The sequence below is a fragment of the Elgaria multicarinata genome, chromosome 9, assembly GCF_023053635.1.
Source record: "Elgaria multicarinata webbii isolate HBS135686 ecotype San Diego chromosome 9, rElgMul1.1.pri, whole genome shotgun sequence".
NCBI lineage: Eukaryota > Metazoa > Chordata > Lepidosauria > Squamata > Anguidae > Elgaria > Elgaria multicarinata.
In genome coordinates this window covers 25753534-25774472 of record NC_086179.1, presented here as the reverse complement: position 1 = coordinate 25774472, position 20939 = coordinate 25753534, and the positions used below count along the sequence as shown (strand labels likewise).

The window sequence follows — 20939 nt, the reverse complement described above, 5'->3', positions numbered from 1 at the left end:
GGGGTCAGAAGGTGGCGGCATGGACTACTGGGGAAGGCTGGACTGGGGTCCCTTGAGGGCCATATTTGCCCCCCTGGCGCTGAGGTTTTGCACCCCTATTCTAATCTCTTAAAAACAGGCTGCTGTCTCAAGCCTGACACATTTGAGTCTTCACAGAACTGAAGAGACTGGCTGAATCAGACCATCCTGCCTCTGCACATGGAGGTTCCATCTAGCTATCATGGCTAATTGACAGAGTCTCTATGAATTTGCTTAAACCAGCCTTTCCCAACCTGGCGCCCTCTGGATATTTAGACTACAACTCCCAGCATTCCTGACGATTGGCCATGCAGGCTTGGAAGATGAAGGGAAAAACATCTGGTAGGCAGCGGCTTAGAGAATGCTGGTCTAAACCCTGTCAAAACCATCTAAGGCCCATAGCCATCAGCACAGTGTGTGGGAGCATATTCCATGTATTGATTACGTAATTTGTGAAGAAATATTAGGAGGAGGTAAGTAGGTGTCCTGAAACTATCTACTGCTTGAAAACTGCTAACAAGAGAAAGCGGCCTCCATCACAGACTGAGCAAGTTCCAGCTGCTCATGTTCCAGAGCTTCTTGGGACAACATTATTATTATTTATTTATGTATTTATTTATTTATTTATTTATTTATATAGCACCATCAGTGTACATGGTGCTGTACAGAGTAAAACAATAAAATAGCAAGACCCTGCCGCATAGGCTTACATTCTAATAAAATCATAATAAAACAATAAGAAGGGGAAGAGAATGCACCAAACAGGCACAGGGGAGAGTAAAACTAACAGTAGAAAAGTCAGATCAAAATCAAGTTTTAAAAGCTTTAGAAAGAAGAAAAGTTTTTAGCTGAGCTTTAAAAATTGCGATTGAACTTGTAGTTCGCAAATGTTCTGGAAGAGCGTTCCAGGCGTCAGGAAGACCAGAAGATGGTGGCAGTAATGCTACTTGAATAACCCCAGCTCCGTATAGTCACCCTGTAATTTCTATTCTTGTACTAGACCAGAGTGAAATTTTATTTTGAGAAACTTTTGTAGGCTGCTTTGAGGCTATCATGCAGGATATAACATATCCTAAATAAAACAAATAAAATGCAAATGAATTGTTTTAACTGTAAATAAAAAAAATTCAAAAGTTCTTTGCATCTTCCAGCCACACACATAGGATGACAAACTATATGACTGACACTTAATATTGAGCAGGGGGTTGGATTGGATGGCCAACTCTACTATTCTATGAATCTATGAATTCATATTCAAATTACTGAAGTGCCCACTTCTTTTCTTTTCACTGAGATGTGAGCAACTTTAAAAAACAAATGAGCACTGTCCTCCCTTTTTTTAAGTCATAGTGGGACAGCAGAACAGTTTATAACAGAACATTAGTATTAACTCAGGCTTATTGCTGAGAGTGCCTAGTCATCATTGAAAACCAGAAATTGCCCCAAGGTAAACAGAACCTCCGAATTGTAGCACATTCCTCAGAAGCAAACATTTATCTTTTTTTAAAAAATCAGCTAAACACAGTCAGCTCAGCATAGACGGAATGACTGAACTCTCTTCAATGACTCCATCTGAGTCGGTATGCACTGCCTCAGAAGCCTCATGTAAAGCCTTTGGCAAAAGAGCATTGTTGTTTGTACCCACTTCGTGCCCAAGAAAGACGCAGTAAACTAAGATAAGGACACAGTCAGCGGATTGTGCTTTGCACATACATCTCTGGAAGGAGCTCTTATCTCTTTCTGTTTATATTTTCCTTTCCCTGAGATTGAATCATAGGTGAAGTGAACTCTAATTAGATAGCTGCATTTACTGAAGCTGGAGCCTAACTCTGAAGCTACTTTATTAACAGAAAACAAGCCTGGAACCTGCCTCTGGGAGAAGTCTGAGAACTTCGCAATACTGCTTATAGTAACTCCATGAGAAAAAGAGGAACTTCAATAATAGCTTCGGCTATTGGGCGGAATAATAAAATAAATAAAATAAAATCTATTATTCTTCTTGGGCTTTTGGGCGATGTTCTAGAAAACCCTGGCTCAAAATAAAGGAGGGAGGGAGGAGGCATGTTCACCTGCAAAGCTTTGCATAGCCTTGTTGTAAATCGGTGCGACCGGCAAAAAGTTTAGGCAAAAAGAAAATTTGTTCTGTCTCTGCAATTGTAGCAATACTTTCTCTATGGATCAGTCTGCACAATCAAACAGCCCACCACAGCCAGTGTGTGTGGATGGCGATTTGGAATATTCAAGCTGCAACCACAGCTTGTTGTCTGAACCCAGCAAGGTTGTGTTGTGTGAGAGTTAAGCAACCCTTGCATAATCTATGGCCTGTTTTAGGGTTAGGACAACCCGACGAGCCACAGTTGTGGCTTGAACATTTAAAACCTGCCTGTTTTAAACCACAAACCACTGTGGCTTATTTATGTTCCTTTGCACTCCTTCAAAAAGTTACATGATTCTTTAAAAATAATAATCACAAACTATTTTTTTCTCCATGGTTTTTTAAAATGTTATTTTACTATCCTAGAACAGGTGTTTTACTGGTTTTTGTTGTAAACACTCAGAACTCTGTTTTCTAATGTCTGTGAGTAGTACCCCCTCACCAAATGTTTTTTTAAATTTAAACATGGCAGGATAGTAAACTGCAAACTTATTTGCAAGGACGACTTAACGTCATGATGTCATTACTATGCTATGAATACCTATGCATTGGTATGTGTGAGCAAAGAATATGGATCAACTTAGATAGATACACGTTGGACATGGACTTCAAGACAGTATAAAAATAAATCAAAATGTTTTTCTATCAGGCCTATACATCTGGAAAATTCTGAAGTGACTAAAATCGCTTTTCACTCATATATCCTATCTGAAGGAAAGGAGTTTTTAAATCCAAAAACAGGGTATAAAGACTTCCTATTCAATCTTGTGTGCTCAAGATGGTGGAGATTTTGGTAGACCAACCAGTTCTTAGGCAGTGGAGCTAGGGTTCCTTCCTACCAGGGTCCAACATAAAAGGAATGTCTTCATGGTCAGGAGGGCTTTATGATGGGAAGGGACTTTATGAACACAGAGCAAAGCAAATGACGTGTGGGGCACATGTTGCCCACATCACTTCCCCTCGATCTTTTAACAGGGCAGTTACAGATAAGATGGAACAAAAGGGGTGCAGGGACAGAAGGTGGAAGTCTTCTACATTGCTGTGAAAGTTTCAGCCACTCAAGTCCGACAAGACAGATTCTCTGCAGCTGTTGTGGCTATTGACATCTGAGATCCTCTGTCTATATGAGCCTATAAGAAACAGGTCCTTAACGAACCAGACAAGCACTTTATCTTACAACAACTAAGGAGCCAAAAATGGATTATTAAAGAGATTCTTGTATCAAAACAGGACATCAATTCACCAATTTGTAAACATTATTGTGGGCTCACAACTTCTGTGGAATCAGATGCAAGGACTACTCAAAGGCATATCTATAGTATATTTATACCGTGCCACTTGCATTGTTTTTACCAACTGCCCTGCAAATTCAAGATTCTGTTGCTACCCCCACTGCCAACTAGAAACCCTTGCCAGGGTGGGAAGAAGGGAAAGAAACCTAGCTTGGGACTAGCAGAAGTAGAAGTCCATGCACAATGTTAAAGAGAACAGCACTATAGGCAATGCTGCATGTGCATTTTTCTGATTCTTTATGCTGAATTGCATTCCCAAAAGCATTTCTGATAATTGTGCAGTGTGTTGTTATTATTATTATTATTATTATTTATTTATTTATTTATTTATTTATTTATTTATATAGCACCATCAATGTACATGGTGCTGTACAGAGTAAATCAGTAAATAGCAAGACCCTGCCGCATAGGCTTACAATCTAATAAAATCACAGTAAAACAATAAGGAGGGGAAGAGAATGCAAACAGGTACAGGGTAGGGTAAGCAGGCACAGGGTAGGGAAAAACTAACAGTAGAAAGTAACAGTAGAAGTCTGCACAACATCAAGTTTTAAAAGCTGAGCTTATCCCATCGATCCAGTTGTAATTCCTTTGGGCATGTGTGTGGCGGTTGGAGGTGGCCAGCTTTCCTCTCTTCCAGTTATAAAAGCACATGCCAGAACCCTCTGAGAGGAATCTAAAGTTAGAATTCTGGGTGGGGGATGGAGACAAACTTAAACTGTAAGAAACAGCCATGAAATTGCAAAGAATAGCTGAGAAGGGCTGGGCTAGTATTTCAGATTCTCAGGCGGTAGCATAGCATTTTGGGGGACTGCCATGGCCAGGGGTTCTAAAACCACAAGGGGAATCTCATCTTTCATTTGTAAGATGACAGCTCTTCAGGCAGGGCTGGGGAACCCCCAGCCCACAGGCCAGATTAGAACCATGAGGCCTCCCCACCTGGTCTGCCTGGGTTCCTTCCCCATCCCTGAAGCCACTTCAGTCTTCAAATGACAGAATCTGAAGCACGAAGGACATGCCTGGTCAAATCTCAGAAGTCAGGAAAGGTCTGAGCAGGATTCCCAGGGTCAGGAGAAAAGGGCTTCAGTTGCGAAGCCCTTGGACACTTTCCATGACCAGCAAAATACAGGGTTACATAAATTGATTCTTGCAAGCAAATCTTTGTACAGCTGTATGCTCAGCATTTCCAACAGTCTGACTTTATAAACAAGTTGAGTTATTAAGAAAGCCACAAAGCATCTTTGGCATACATTTTATCACAAAGGCCCTTTAAGGTTGCTTTAATAACTTAACTTCCCAATTGGGAGGGGAGGCAATGTGGAGGGGAATCTCCACTCTTATCTCCAACCATTAAATGTGGATTCTCCTCTCCACTAGCCTTCAGGGGGTGGGGGTTAGGGGAACCTTTGCAGACCAGATTAGGCTGGAAGTACTCCATCCGTGCCATAAAGTAGTGATTCAAAAATGAAACCTGACAAGAAACTCCCCCTGAGTGTATTGTTAATAAGGACAGTGTGCACCTACGTAATATGCAATGAGAAATATTTTTAAAACCTAATATATAGGATTGCACAATTGATATTAAATGCTCCATGTGGAAATCCAGTTAAAATGAGGTTGTGATCCTATACATAGCTCAGGACCACAATACCTGATTGAGTGCCTTTCCCAGCATGATCTTACCTGCATACTATGCTCATTATCTAAGGCCTTCAGGTGCCTCCTCTGAGGGAGGCTTGAAAATGTGGCAACAGGAGGGGCCTTTTTGGTGGTGCCCCCGATTATGGAACATTCTCCACAGCAAAGTCCGCCTAGTGCAAACATTGGGGTTTTTTTGCGCCAGGTTAAGACCTTCCTCTACTCTCAGAGCATATGATAAGGTTTTTAATCAGATCCTGGAACTTCTTATTGTTAATTCTTAAAAGTGTGTGTGTGCGTGTGTGTGTGTGAGAGAGAGAGGGGTGTGGGTGGGTGTGCGCTATCTGTTTATATGTTTGTATATAAATGTTTTAATATTCCATACAATATTGTATTTTTAAGGGTTTTAATCTTTGTCCAGAGAGCTTTGCCTACTGGGCAGTATAGAAATGTAATAAATGAAAAGAAATAATGCCATACCTATGAGTAAATCCCAACGGCCTCAAGGGGCTTACTTCTCAGTCGACACTGTTAAGCATTGCTAACTTCCACTGAGACAGTTAAGCACATGCTTAAGTCTCTCCACTAAAATCAACCAGAACAAAAAGTTCTTCAGTTTCAATGGACTTTGCCATGTATCTGAAATTCAAATTCTCAAATTCCTTTCCATTTAAATTTTCTTTGGCCATCTCCCTTCTATTTAGTTCTCTCATTCTCAATCTGTCTCCTCCTGAAACAGGACTGTTTCCTCCCTTATCTATCTTTGTAACTTGAAATTCCAGTTTCAGCATCTGTCATCTCATTTCTTTTATGCAGTCTAACCCTGCCCCCCAATCCCCAAAGAATTCACACTCTCTCACTCTTCTCCCTTGTTCCTAGCCTTCATGGTCTCCTTGACAACAATAAGCCTTAAATGTGGGCTAGAAATTGCTAGAAAGGAGGATGGATTATCAATGTACATTCTGCCATCTCTGTACCAAAAGCAGATCCCAGTTCATAGTCTTGGAGCTTTGGTTCTTTTAAAAAATATAAAATATGATTCTGACCACCACCAAAGGTATCATCCGCTTAATTCACTTGTTCTGCTCAAGTTCATCTTTGGCCCGACCCCACCCCTCTTTGTTTTACCTACTCCCTTGCTTTGCTCTATGTCTAAAACAGACTCCCTACCACCACTATATACCCTATTTCTTCGATTCTAAGACACACTTTTCCCCCCATATAAACATCTCTAAAAATGGGGTGCGTCTTAGAATCATGGGTGTGTCTTAGGGTTTTTTTTCTCCTGTTAGAGGTACTGAAATTAGTGTGCATCTTACAATTGATGGCGTCTTACAATCGAAGAAATACGGTACATCAAGCCGTCTCTCAATCCTTTGCGGTTTAAAGTTTTTTGTTTTCAAACCAAAACCAACGTAGATAATCACAATACAAGAATCCTTCAACCCCACATCCTCAGAATCTCTGATACCAGTGAGCCCTCCCCACTCCAATTCTTACTGCTTCTCAATCAAGACATGCCCCATCGCCCTTGCTCAGTTTGATTCTCTTGGATTATTTATGTATTTATTACATTTTTATGCCGCCCAATAGCCAAAGCTCTCTGGGTGGTTCACAGAAGACGCAGGGAATACAAAACTGTTCTCTATTTGCAGAGGTCAAAGCACAGAAACGAAGGCACAGAGGCTACATGTGCTAGCAAAAGAAGGAGTTGCTGGGATAGCATTCACATCCCTTTGCTTGTCATTTAGCAATGACTTATTTCTGCTCCTGGCAGGCATAACACACATGAGCTGGGACACTTCACATTTCTATGCTGGGGTGGGGAACCACTGGCCTGCAGGGCTGATGAGGCCCACACAGGCGTTTCCACCCAGTCCGGCAGCATCTTCCCATGGCCCCCACCCCTCTGTCACAGAGCAAAACAATTTTTTTAAATCTCTATCAGCTTTTGATTGGAGATAAGAGCTTTTTGCTCTCTGGCAGAGGAGCTGGGACCAGGGAAGGAAACTGTTAAGTGGTTCAACCCTGCTTCATTTTCAGCCTTGTCCTGGAGAGACTTATCCTGCTTACTTCTGAGTAGACATGCAGAGGCTTGGTGTTTGTAATGCCATTTGAAAGTGTTGCTGATTTATTCTTTCTCACTTACCTCTTTCTGAGTGGACATAAGAGGCTTGTCCTGCAAACTTGTAAGGAGACATGCTTCCTTGGTAAAAATGCTTACTTGGTAAAAATGGAATTGGGGTGGATTGGATTTTTCAGCCTCACCCACTTTTGCCTTTGGTTTCATCCACCACTGGAATGCAGCCCCGACAAGACCTTCTTCAAAATGGAATTCAGCCCTGGGGCCGAAAAATGTTCCCTAGCCCTGCTCTAACGGGAGAAGCAGGCCGCCTCAGGCTGTTGTAATGTGATGTACGGCTGCACACCCAACATGCCCAGGGCCCAATTACCTAGACCTTTGTATATGGACAGCAGGATCACAAGTTATTTCTATATTCTGTACAGCATGTGCCACAAAGCGAACACTAAAAAAAACACCTAAATAGAAGTAACTTAAATTTTCACTCTCACAAAAAAGGTCCTATTTTGCAAAAATATACACTACACTCTGTTCATCACATATTCTAGACTCCTCAAGGACATCACTTTGCTCACTCCTCTATCCAATGTATCATACAGTGACAAAGTACAAGGATCACACTATATCTGTCTTTTCACTTTGCATTGCTTTAACTACCAACATGTTTCTTTGGCAAGGACACAAAAATGTACGGGCCTTACCACTGTCCTCTGTTTGTTGGGTAGGAAGACTCTAACAGTAGGCTTCTGTGGAGATTTAGGGTTATTCCGTGACAAATCTGTAGGGTTCTGATAAACTGAGAGGGATGAAGGTGCAACAGAGAGACTAGAGGATGATGATGACGTAACCGTGTCTGTTGAAGCAGAACTGGAGACAGAGAAATCAGTTCCATTCCCCATGGATTCCAATAGCTGCTGCTCCCTCTGCTGCAGTGCATCTAACTTGCTGGTGTATTCCTCATAGGCCTGCAGGATGGAAAAGGTTATTTTAAAAAGCTATTTAATACTGATGTCCACTTCTGAGATATGTATAGCCTCTGAAGCACAATGAGCTGCAATCACTGGAACAGTCCTGATCCACCCCTGCATTCAGACATGACTTACTGTATGATAAAGCAGAAATGATGGCATCAAAATATTTAATTCAATGGCCTTTTTCTTAGCCATTCTAGTTTTAAACCTATACTTTATACGGTTCATACACATGCTACAATAACACTTAACCTTCAAGGGAATTTCAACCAAGGAACCCAGATGGACTATTTCGCCTTTGGGGTGGAGCAATACATTACTTGACATCATAAAACTAATTCAGAGGAGGGGCAAGAACTGCAAAGGGAGAATTGACAGCAGGAGGTGCTTTATCCTGTCCCATCTGCCATTTCTTCCTTATATTCCATACTCCCTGTGCAATTTCCCACCATCACCATTGCAATAGTCTCTCGGACTGGAGAAATGAGTCTGGGGAAGATTTGTGGGGGAGAATTGGTGATAGGTGAAGGATTAAGCAATCCCCTCTTCCACCCACCGATTCTTCCCTGCAAACTGCATTACCTGGAAATTCAGAGTAATATACAGTACTTGTACGTTATGTTAGAATTCAAGCATACAAATCATAGGAGAAGTATTGGTTGTGGAGCCAGAACCAACCACAACAGCAGAAAGTATCTAACTAATCTAAAAACTGGGAGGGCCATTTCTGTGGCTGGCACATTTACCTTCAGCCAACTTGAATCCATATGCAGCTCCTTCTATCCTTTCCCTCTAGTGTGAAGAGCCTGCAACCTGGACTACGTCAAGAACCAGAAGAGACTGCCATAAACACAAGGGATATGTGGAGATGATTACGGCAGTCTCCTCTGGTCCCTGGCAGTTGATCATTACAGCAAACCCTGTGACTTATGCAGAATACAGGTCTGACAGGCATAAGGAATTGCAATCTTGTCCTGATTTAATTGAAGAAGGTAACAATGTAGCTTTCAAGGGAGTATAACATTGGACAATGTGAGAAAACAAAAGCAACATCTCAGAGAGAAATGCAGCAAAAAGTGCATGCCTGAACTTCGTAACTTGAAATTGCTGAACTAACCATAGGGGTTTTCCTCCAATTTTCCCCGCAGATGAAAATACAAACATGTTGTAAGTATTGCTTGTGCAGACAAATCAACATTTGAAAGCTGAACAGATAAATGACAGTTTCCTGTAACCTGACATTGCAACACCTCAAGTCAGACCATCCTCCAAGCCATGTTTTGAAGGATCCTGAATGAGCCACTGACTTGCATTCTTCCTTTCCCCTTTCTCACATAATGGCACTCTCCTTAGGCTTTTCAGCACTAGCCATAGTTTGCTGCAATGTCCGTAAGAACAAACTTGTCCTCAAAGCCAGAATCAGAAACATGGTTTGGGCAGCAAGTGGTAACCATAGTTTGCTGATTCAGATGTCAGGGCAAACTATGGTTAGCACTAAACAGAACACTCAGGAAAGCAAAACCAGATGTGAAAGGGGAGGAGGCTGCAACTCATTTCCAAACCTCCAAAACATAATTTGGAGGACTTTCTAGATCAAGCACCTATACTATTACCCTCTTTAAGTTCTTCCCTTCCGGAAACTTCTTCCAATTGACCTTTGTTTTACTTTCAGGATTGGAGAGTAAGAAAATTAAACTTAACATTATTTGAAATGCTTTCATCAATTCTAACCAATAGAAATTTAAATCCCGACTGTGGCCTGATCTATTGGTACAAGTAACTCAATTCTGTATCTAGTTAAGAACTCTCCTCTACTGACAAGGCAAACAGTGCTGCATAGTTGTCTACAGTAGACTTAAAATATAGAACACTCTTTTGGACATTTAAATAGATTATGTGTACTTCTTCACCCTTGTCAGCTTTCATTGTCACTTGCTTAAAGGAGATAATCAGATTTGTTAAGCATGACCTCTCTTTACAAAGCTAGGCTAACTGCTTTTGACCAGACAATACCTGTACAGCAGTGTTCTTCAGATACCATCCAGAATATTAAATGTGACAACTTGTTTAATTTTAATACCTCCACCACCTACGACGTTCTAACATCAATGTTGAGCTATTTCTTATAGAGCATTTTAATATTACTCTTGTTTATATAAAAAATGATACTCTTGTCTTTTACAATTCCAGCATACATTTTCAACTCAAGGGCATCATGAAACATTTAAGATTACCCAGAGGCATTTCGTAGCCTCTTAACCAACGAGCACATTATTTTATACTCATACAAGACATGGACAGTATTAGTCATCTGCAACTCAACACTTACCTCCAAATATATGGATGGTGGATTGTGCTCTCCCCCAAACTTGTCCAGCAGGGCCTCTATGTGTTCTTGTGTTAATTTAATCATCTGTTTGATATTCCATACCTAAAAATAAGTGTGCATATGTTTCAATAGACCTGATTAAGTATATTATAACGTTTTAAAGCCATGAAACACAGGTGGGCAACCTGTGGCCCTAGAACCACATCCTGCACTCATTTCAAGAGTGCTCTGCCTGTGATTAGTTCAGACCTCTGGCTAGAATGATCTGTCCCTTCCCTGGCAGCCTGCTGGACAGGAAAGAAGAGAGGGAGAGAGAAAAGGGGGTGGCAGAAAGAGAGAGAAAAGTTTTGCTTCTGGCTCTGCCAACTGCTGGTGTCACTCTTGTCCATTGCCGACATGTGACCCCTGACAAATTACCCGTGAGGGAATGTAGCCCTTGACCAAAAAAAAAAGTTCCTCACGCCAGCCATAAATTATATACTTCAGGCATATATTAAGAGTGAGTTCTCTCTTTTGACACAGTCAGCAGTCATCTCTGCGTGCAGGGGTGCATTTCCATATAGAATACATCCACACACCCACACTCAGTTCACATAATCTTCCAAGCCTTGGTGTGGCTCGCACAATGAATCCAGCAAATATCCACAGACAGTGGCGCAAGGGACCAATGCAAGTGTGTGATGCAGGCTACCAATTGCATGTGAGTAATTGCTGCATTCACCAATATGTAAATCAGTAAAAAAAAAGTATCAGTGAACATATCCCAGAGATTTCCAGCAAGAAATAGTGTGAACGTGTTTTCATCATATCCACTTCTATCCCCCAGTCAATGCCAACATGATAGCTAATCTACTAAGCATTATATTATTTAAAAAAGACATACAAGAATGGTAACAATTAGACAAAGAACAACACCTTAGAGTTAAATACTTCCTCCTGTTAAAAGCTGCTGCACATTTAATGTTCAGGCTATCACCGCAGAGACTTAACCATCTGTCAAACTGTGGATAACAGAGCTAGTCGGCTTCAACCAGGAACTAACATCATTGCTTGAAAAGACTGTTGTTATTTTCTAAACTTCTACATCAAGCTTATATTGCTAAACACAATGAAATTATGAAGATCTAGGTTCTTTAGAAAGAGCATTAAGGAGACCCCCTAATAACTCTTTCCTCACAATTCAGATAATCCAAAGTGAGCTCGACAGCTTTCTCCTCTCAAGCTACAATTCAAAAGGATCTAGATCTTTATAGCGCCCACCCCCATACATTCATTACTGAACTTCATGGTGAAAGTGTTGGTAAGGCCTAAGGAAGGCTAGGTAAAGTAGCGGCAAAACTACAGGAGTGCTGGGGAATCAGTGGGCCTGTAGATGCTTCTGAATTCCCATCTGTCCCAGCCAGTATGGCCAATGATGGGAGCTGTAGTCTGAAGAGACAGATATTTCTATGGTTCAGGAGTGGGGAATAAGTGCCTTTTAAATACATAAACATGGTAAATTAAAACTTAATATTAAAAGAAAACTACCTGAGCTAGCTTGCATTTCATTAAAGGCCAAAACTACAGTAAATTTTACAAACTAGGACCTATTTAGTTCCAGTGGATCTCTCCACGGAGCCTGAAAATCAAACATCTACCTTTTATCTCAACAACTAGTGTTGCTCACTTCTATTATAAGATTTGAGATATATCAGCCTTCTAGAGCTATCTTAATCAGTTGCTATTAACAATTATTTATGTCAAGATATACGTCAAATAAAAGAAGGTTTCAGTTACAAGGAACTGTGGGCATTTAGTTTTGATTATTTTGGAGATGCTGATGTCTAGGCAATTAAGGACTTGCATAAATATGGTACAAATGATTTGGTCAGAAATCCAACACTGTTAGGTGAATTGCACTTATTTCAATTTGATGCAATTGATTCCGCTCTCAAACACATTTCTTTTCTAATCATATTTCTATAAATTTAGCTTGAGTTCTGTGCTAACTTCCACTCCAATTAATTTACATCACAAAGCATTTTAGAAAAGCCAGAATACATCCCCCTATGACCGTTGAAGCATTCGTACAAGCTATGTTCACTAGCCACTTAGTAGGTGCAAATTTATTGCCTCCATCTTAATCATCGACATCAGCTAATGACCATTTTGTACATAGGCTGGGTTGAGACAACACAATAACCAACAGTGGTTTAAATAGTCAACAGTTGTTTATTTAACCCACCATGGGTTATCATGTTGTGCGAAGGGAGTTTTTTAACCAACAGTTGGTTATTTGACCAAAGTAATCAATGCAAATAACCACTGCTGTGCAGAGTTGAACCACTGTTGGTTATCGTGTTGTGTGGAGGGCATCGTTAGTTATTTCTTCAGCCACCATTGGTTGCAAGGCAAGAGCGGTCAAAGTGGCTGCTGCTGTGCAGTCCAGCTCGCAGGATAGATTTTCAGAAACAATGGCTGATGAGATAGTAGTGGGAGGACTGAGGGGGGATGAGTGAGTCAATTCGGCCTAGACTAATAGTGAACTCAACACTGATCCTAATCCACACCACAGTTGATTATTATCATACTGTGTGGGGAGTATCCCCTAGATAAACAATTGTCGAGTTGGTTATTACCCCACCGTTGACTATTGTGTTTTCTGAATGAAGCCATAAATAATGAAGAGTTTTGTGGTACCTTGAAGTCTAAAGATATTTCGTGGCACAAAACTGGCTTTGCTGTAACAAACTGACAGCTAACCCTGAATGTTACTAAAAGGCAATGGGACTATTTCTCCACAGCAAATAACGAGACTCTTGGATCCAGTTGTTCAGGATCTAAAACCAGCTCCATGAATAATCTGAATCTGCCGTGCAATAATTAGTTGCAGAGCTAATTGGACAATGAGCAATTTACATTGCACTCTGCACTTAGTTCAGTATCATGTATTAATTTTCAAGGAACAGGATTACTCAACTGCTATGTATCAGTTTTTCGCAGTAAAAACTCTGCAATGCCTACAGCACTTTGAATTTTTAAGAAGTGCTCTCTTTGAATTTTTGATAGACCACATCAAACATCAGTATTTTCCATCCCATCAGATCTGTGAACTATGATCAGGATTACATACTTATCTGGCCAACAATCCTTTTTTTCACAGGGGAACAGCACATGCACACATACCCTTCTGCCACATATCTAGATGCAGGATGTGAGAAGATTGCACCTACAGGACTCTATACAATGTTCCAAACTCATGAGTTACTGTAGGTCGCTAGCAGGCAATCCAGTGCCCTCCAAATTTTTCAAACAACTCCCATAATCCCTGATGTTTGGTCATGCTGTCTTGAGCTGATGGGAGTTGTAGCCCAAAATATTCAGAGGTTGCCTATCTCCGCCTTAGGTACATAGTAAATAAGGGGATCCATACCTCCTCCACGTAAAGCTGAATACTGGCCAGGTAAATGAATTTAAAAGGTCCTAGGTCTGCTGCAACTGGAGAAGCATCAACCACCTCAATCTTACTTACTTACTTATTACATTTTTATACCACCCAATAGCCGAAGCTCTCTGGGCGGTTCACAAAAATTAAAACCATAATAAACCAACCAACAGGTTAAAAGCACAAATACAAAATACAGTATAAAAAGCACAACCAGGATAAAACCACGCAGCAAAATTGATATAAGATTAAAATGCAGAGTTAGAACAGTAAAATTTAAATTTATATTAAAATTAAGTGTTAAAATACTGAGAGAATAAAAAGGTCTTCAGTTGGTGACGAAAAGAGTACAGTGTAGGCACCAGGTGGACCTCTCTGGGGAGCTCATTCCACAACCGGGGTGCCACAGTGGAGAAAGCCCTCCTCCTAGTAGCTACCTGCCTCACTTCCTTTGGCAGGGGCTCACGGAGAAGGGCCCCTGTAGATGATTTTAAGGTCCGGGCAGGTACATATGGGAGGAGGTGTTCCTTCAAATAACCTGGCCCCAAACCGTTTAGGGCTTTAAATGTCAACACCAGCACTTACATTATTTAGGCAAAGATATATTTCAATGAACAGATCTGGAACTTATGCTAATTGCTCTGTATTACTGATTTAAAATGTATAGTTTGCACCAACCAAAAGGTAAAAATACATTTCAATATTTTGTTGCAGGTCCCACTAAAACGATCTGTCTTAACTTCCCTTCCACACAAACAGGTCTTCCAATGGTTCTTGAAGATGTTCAAGGTCACAATCTCATCACTAAGAATGAGCCTCTACACATCCTTGCTCTTTGAACCTGGCATAAGGAGGGTTCTTTCCATAGACTTCAGAGATCATGACGGGGCACCCTTTAGAGCTTTGTAGGACAAACCTAGCATCCTAAAATGTGGCTGGAACACAACAGGGATCCAGTAGAGATGTTTGAACACCAACCCAATGCTTTCCGAGCAACCCAACCCACATTAGGAAACAGAACATCATTGTTTGCCACCAGCTGAAACTTTCAAAGAGAGTTCAAGGAAAAAATGGCCTCCTGGACATTCAAGTACTCATGCATGTAGTGGAGTTGCCTGCAGGAACTGCAGCCATTAGGACAAGATTAAATTGGGAGACTTTCAACTATTCACATTTACAGTTACCGGCAGCAGCTCTCTTTATTAAAATATTTATATTCCACCTTTCTATCTTGTCTCAGAGATGACTTAGGGGGTTCATTACAAAACTTAACCACAGCATATTAGGGGGGGGGGAAACAATAGAAGCAGATAAAACCGCCTTTGTACAAAATCCAATGAAATAAAAATGACTAGAAAGCCCAAATGCCTTTCAGAAGAAAAAGGTTGTATTCAACCTACTCTGGATGAGCTTGCATTGACCTTAAGACACCAAGCTCACAGTCTGGGGGTGCTCACTGATCTACTGTTGCTGCTGAAGGCTCAAGTGGCCTTGGTGGCATGGAGTGCCTTTTATCAGCTGAGATTGGTGATCCAGCTGTGACCCTGCCTGGATAGAGATAACCTGGCCATAGTTATCCATGTTGTGGTAACCTACAGATTAGACTTCTGCGATCCACCATACAAGTGGCTGCTTTAGAAGACTGCTCAGAAACTGAAGTTAGCTCAACATACAGCCATACTAGGTTGCTAACCTAAGTCCCAGAGGGAATATCTTCTCCCATACCAATCTGCCCATGCATTAAGGCCTGCTTCAGAAGCTCTCTTCAGGGTGTCTCCAACATCTGAGGTGAGGTGGGTGGTGACTGGAGAAAAGTCTCTCTCAGTTGTGGTACCCCACTTGTGGGATAAGCTCCCCTGAGAGGCTTACCTGGTACCAACACTGTTATCTTGTAGACCTGTTTACTTTCCCAAGTTTTTAAATCACTGTTTTGTCTCTGCTGGATTGTTTTTCATGCTGCCTGTAATTTGCTGATTTTAATTCTAGGTTGTTCCTGTTGCTATTTTATTCTATTGCAGTACTGAGGCCTGAGAAGTTATTTTTAATTGAAGGGCAGTTTATAGAAACCTTTTAAGTAAAGAAACAGCACTTTGAATTGGGCCAAGAAATGGACCCAAATTCAGTGATGTTGGTACAGCCAGTAACTGAGTCACAAGCTCCAAAAAATCAGTTCGTCAGAATTCTACCTGCTGTGTCTTGCACCAGCTGACATTTTTGAACAATTTTCAAAAACAAATTTCAAAAGTCCCTTGTAGAAGATGTTTGTGTCCATGCCAGGTACACTCTCTCTAGGTGCCACAACAGTACAGGCTTCACAAAGGCACTCCTGGCCACTGCTGCCACCTAGTCATGCAAGAGCACCTGACTTTTCAAAGGGAGCAAAACCCCTTTGCAAAGAAGGCTGAACTCTTTTCCCTAGATCAGCAGTTCTTCTGCTCAACAGCTCTGCTGTCTTATCTGGATTAAGTCTCAATTCAGTTACAATCCTTCTAGTTTAACAACTATCTAAATGCACAAAAAGTATTGTTAGTAACCACAGATTATGGCTCATTCAAGCAAAGTAAGAGCTATAAATGATGACTACAAGTACTTTGAATACAATAATTGGGGGTGGGGGAAGCTGCCATAAAAATGTAAACATTTCTTATAGTACTCCTTACAGGCTTATAATAGTATTCACTTCCACGAGATCTCCTGAACCTGTGGCGACCATTTTTAGGGAGCATGCCTTGGGCACAATCACAAGGTGACAAAAAACAGTTACATACCTCTCCACATACTAAGCCTCCTAAAACAGGCAAGTTGACCTCTTATTAGACAATCTTAAAGTGATCAAAACGTGTTGATACTTATACATTTTTCATTCTGTATATTGCTGAGAATTAAAATTTTGGGACAGTAATTGAAACATCCTGTTTTCGATTGCTGTGAGCAACGTTATTTTTAATTGACAAAACTTATTTCAATCCTAGACAAAATTCAATTGTTTACAGTCTACAGAGACATGAATTGTTTATTAAGTACTCCCCATTTATTTTAATGAAAAATACCCATTATGGTTACATAAACAGTACACCATAACAGCACAACATTTCTTCTTCTTCTAAACAGTTGCAATAATTGGAAAAAAGTGCAGGGACCTCTTTTCGCTACAGCCTGCCTGCCACGTAGATTAAGAAATAATCACCTTGTATTCCCCCCTCCCCGCCCCGAAGAATCCTACATTATCTCTTTCAAGATGAGTTAGCAAACTATGTTGTTTACAATTGACAACACTGCAAGACTGCTCAAACATTCTTCAGGTTGTGTCAACTGCAGGGATTTTTTTCTAGTACATAGTTTACCAATGCTCCTTGCCTCTCAACAGCTGTTTCTCTCACCCAGTCCTTTATTTCCAGCTGTGCATTTTTAGGCATCAAAACTGACTGCAACACCGATAGGAGGCTTGCAGAATTTATGACCCACCAAACCAAATGCAGCCCACCAGTCAATTGATAAGCTTCCTGATTTTGCTGTCCACTTGGGGCTACAGAACGAAGGGTTGTCGTAGGCCATATTACATGGCCAGTGCATTCAGCCTGGAGGGTCATTAGTTCTGCAGGCTTGTTGTAGGACGCACAAAAATTGTTCTTGACCTTTAAAGGACTCAAAGGCACCAGATTAAAATTATACATGTCATGTTGTCCAGTGCTAGTCACCCTATTGATTAAGCAAGCCAAATACCAGACACATAACATAATCCTTAATTTGCAGTGAGAGGGCAAAATCGACTGGAATCTTATGCATGATGAATATCAAGATGCTGCAGCCCCCTCCACTGTCCAAACAATCCACCCACAGCTTCAAAACAAAAGCTTAGCTGAACTTTCTTGAAAGCAAAATAAGGAGAGAGAACTCAATGATCCTTCTTAACTCAGAGCATCAAAAGAACAAAAAAATATGCTAGATTACAACAGATATACAAAGCTATTTTCCTGATGCCTGCTAACAGCAAAATGCACAAGACTGAAACCAATAGCAACAAATGGAAGCAGCACTGGCCAGACAACGCAGTTCAAAGTATGGAAGCATTGAGTAGTTATGAATGTGGCAGCAAGCTGCCCACAGCAAGAACGGTTAAACAACCCTGCCACACTGTGTCCCGGGGTTGTTTAGCATGACATGTGAATCAAGAATGCTAGCTTCATTTGGGGAGAGTCAAGCCAGAATTGGGAAATAACACAACTGAGGCCAGGGATATTGAATTGCCAACCCCTGCAAAGATAGTTCACCGTCCAAACCCAAAACGGTATCCTGTTCACTGTGGGTCCCCTTGCTCGTTGCATAACCAAACACACACACATACAAATATGAACAGTGTGGATAGAACAAGGGCAGATATATTATCACTAAAGTCTAGAATTCAGTCCCAACCAATAAAATGGATTTGTGGTAGGTCCATGACAAGCAGTGACCATCAGCTCACACAGCTTTAAAAAAAAATCCATGCAAGATGCCATGTGGACAGACATCATTATGTCTATTAATGACGACAGCAAACCCTGATATTTAGAGGCAGTGCACCAGACTGCCCAAACATCTGGCAAACAACTGGGCCTTGTTTATGAGATTCCCAGGGCATCTGGATAGCCACTGTCAGAGACAGAATAATACTGGACTAGAAGGCCCTTTGATCTGATCCAGACTTATGTTGAGTGCTTATTACTTAAACGGCAGAGCATCTGTCCATCAGCACGAATACATTGTTATGGCCAAGTACTTGCTTGCATTCATACTTTAAAACACAGATTACTGTGTCTACTCTTGAGGAGCCAGTCAACTGTGTTCTCAGTCTAAAATATAGGAAGCTGCCTTATACCAAGCGAGACCATTGGTTAATCTAGCTCACTATTGTCTATACTGCCTGGCAGCAGCTCTCCAAAGTTTCAAACAGAAGTCTTTCCCAATACTACTTGGTGATGCCAGGGATCAAACCTGGGTCGTTTTGTATATATAGCACATGCTCTATGACTGAGCCAGAGCTCTTCTCTTAGATCTCTTTCCATACCCGAGTAAACAAATAACAATGCTATGCATTTAGATAGTATTTCAGAGTTTAAAGCATTTCTCATGCATTATCTTGCTGTAATCCTTACAAATAACAGTGGATGTTAAGTCAGCATTATTACTACCATATTGCAGCAAAGTGGGGAGATTGACGCTGAGAGATGGTAGCTAGCCTAATGCAGAAGCAAGATTCAAACACGGAAGATCCTGATTCATAGCTCCATCTCTTAATCACTACACTACATGATTTCTTCCTATCCTGTCTCATGGCCGATTCAGATCTTGTTTAGAAATACATTACAATTATAGGAAAAAGTCCACAAAACAAATTATGTTTTAACCATTTCTACTAACTACAGTGTATTGATATGGTGGTTAACTGGAGAAATGTCAATGGCTGCAATCATAAATCAACTTACCAGAGAAACTCACTGAACACAGTATGTCATATACCTGTCATTAGAAGATGTTCTTTCTAAAACCTAGGTGTATGGGCAACTTCCCTAAACAACACTCCTTAAAATAATGATATAATATATGAGGAGAAACTGAAAACTGCAGTAATACCTAAGAAACTGTACAATGTCTAAGGAAATATTATATTGCTCTACAACTCCATACTATCATATTAGGGTTTTTTAAAAAAAAATTAAGGAAGTTATTTACAGCTATAATAGTTGCAGAGAAATAATCATCCATATGAACTCTTAACCCTTATTTCTTTTCAACCTATATTCCACATGTAACACTGAAGGTACACTGAGCCTCCCTAGAGGGCTTTCAATCTGCAACACAAAAATACCTGATGCAGCTTTGAACATGGAAATTCACACTAAGTAGCTATGCAAAAATCACTTAGTACCATGTTTACATGCATCTCCTAATCATATGTTTCTAACAAATATATCCCTCCCCCATTCCTGCCTCTGTAAGCTATTTTAGGAGTACTTACTTGTGGAAGGCAAGTCACATGAATAAGGCCTTTAAACTCTGTTTAAGAAAAGCAACAGAGCAGGGCATTTTTCTGTACTGGTGTCTGAAATTGGCTACTGAAAATTATATGCCTCCTCCTCTCACAAGGAGCCAAATGCCAAGAGGCTAGCAAAGCCCACAGGGCATACCCAATTCATGCCAAGGTGCTGTTCCCAGAGCACATGTGATGTTTGTTTTTAATAATATTGATGCAATCTACTGAGAGCTTTTAATACCTCTGATTTAGAAGGATAGCAATCCAGCCCTCATATTCAACTTCACAAATTGGCCCTGTCAATGTTCCGACATCCAACTTCTCTCCCTTTCCCCCTCTTTCTTTGTAATAGACAGGGTTAGCTATATAAAAAACAGAGATGTTCTGTTTTCTCCATGCACTCGAATTCATTTAGCCTCCAGGGGCCACACAATCAGGGCCAGAGGGAGTCACTATAGCACTTGTGGGGAGAAGTGGGGGTGGGGGAAGCTGGTGGAGTGTTGCTCCGGTTACATTAACCCTTTGCTCGACAACTGCTGATTACGAACATGCAGAGAGCAAATACAGAGAGAAAGGGGGAGAAACAGAGAGGGGAGGCGGAATCCGGGGCACTGCCTGCTCGGTAGCACAAGAGGCGACTCGACAGGAGGGTCGAGACAAGGCCTCACTATGCCAGGAGTTCTGGTGGTGGGAAAACCGTGAAGAAACCTGCTGCGGGGGGGTGTCTCCCCATCACACGCTGCCCTCAACGAAGCTGGCCAACTTCACCACGGGCTGCTGTCTGCAGCTCCCCGGGAAGGCGGGAGCCAGCGGCCGCGGTCGCCTCGGAGCTCAGGAACGCTCCAGCTGCACCTGACGCTCTGCAGAACGAGCTGCTGTCAGAAGAGCCGAAGCAGGCCAGGGCGGCCTTCCCCCTCCCCGCCCCTCGGCCGGCGGCAACCCCGACCTTTCCCCCATGACGACCCCTCGTCTGCCGTCCTCTTCACAGAGCCAACCTAGGGGCCTCCTGCTTGCCT

At 41.4% G+C, this 20939-nt stretch overlaps 1 protein-coding gene across 4 annotated transcripts in view; it reads right to left on the bottom strand.

The window, feature by feature from the left end:
• BRAF (B-Raf proto-oncogene, serine/threonine kinase) overlaps positions 1–20939 on the bottom strand; it is a 62162-nt gene that overhangs the window by 40701 nt on the left and 522 nt on the right. For all 4 annotated transcript variants that reach the window (XM_063135060.1, XM_063135061.1, XM_063135062.1 and 1 more), the window contains exons 2-3: positions 10487–10588; positions 7888–8151 (exon numbers count right to left, since the gene is read on the bottom strand). In XM_063135060.1, the coding sequence (XP_062991130.1) occupies positions 7888–8151; positions 10487–10588 (366 nt within the window). The remainder of the gene's footprint in view (positions 1–7887; positions 8152–10486; positions 10589–20939) is intronic.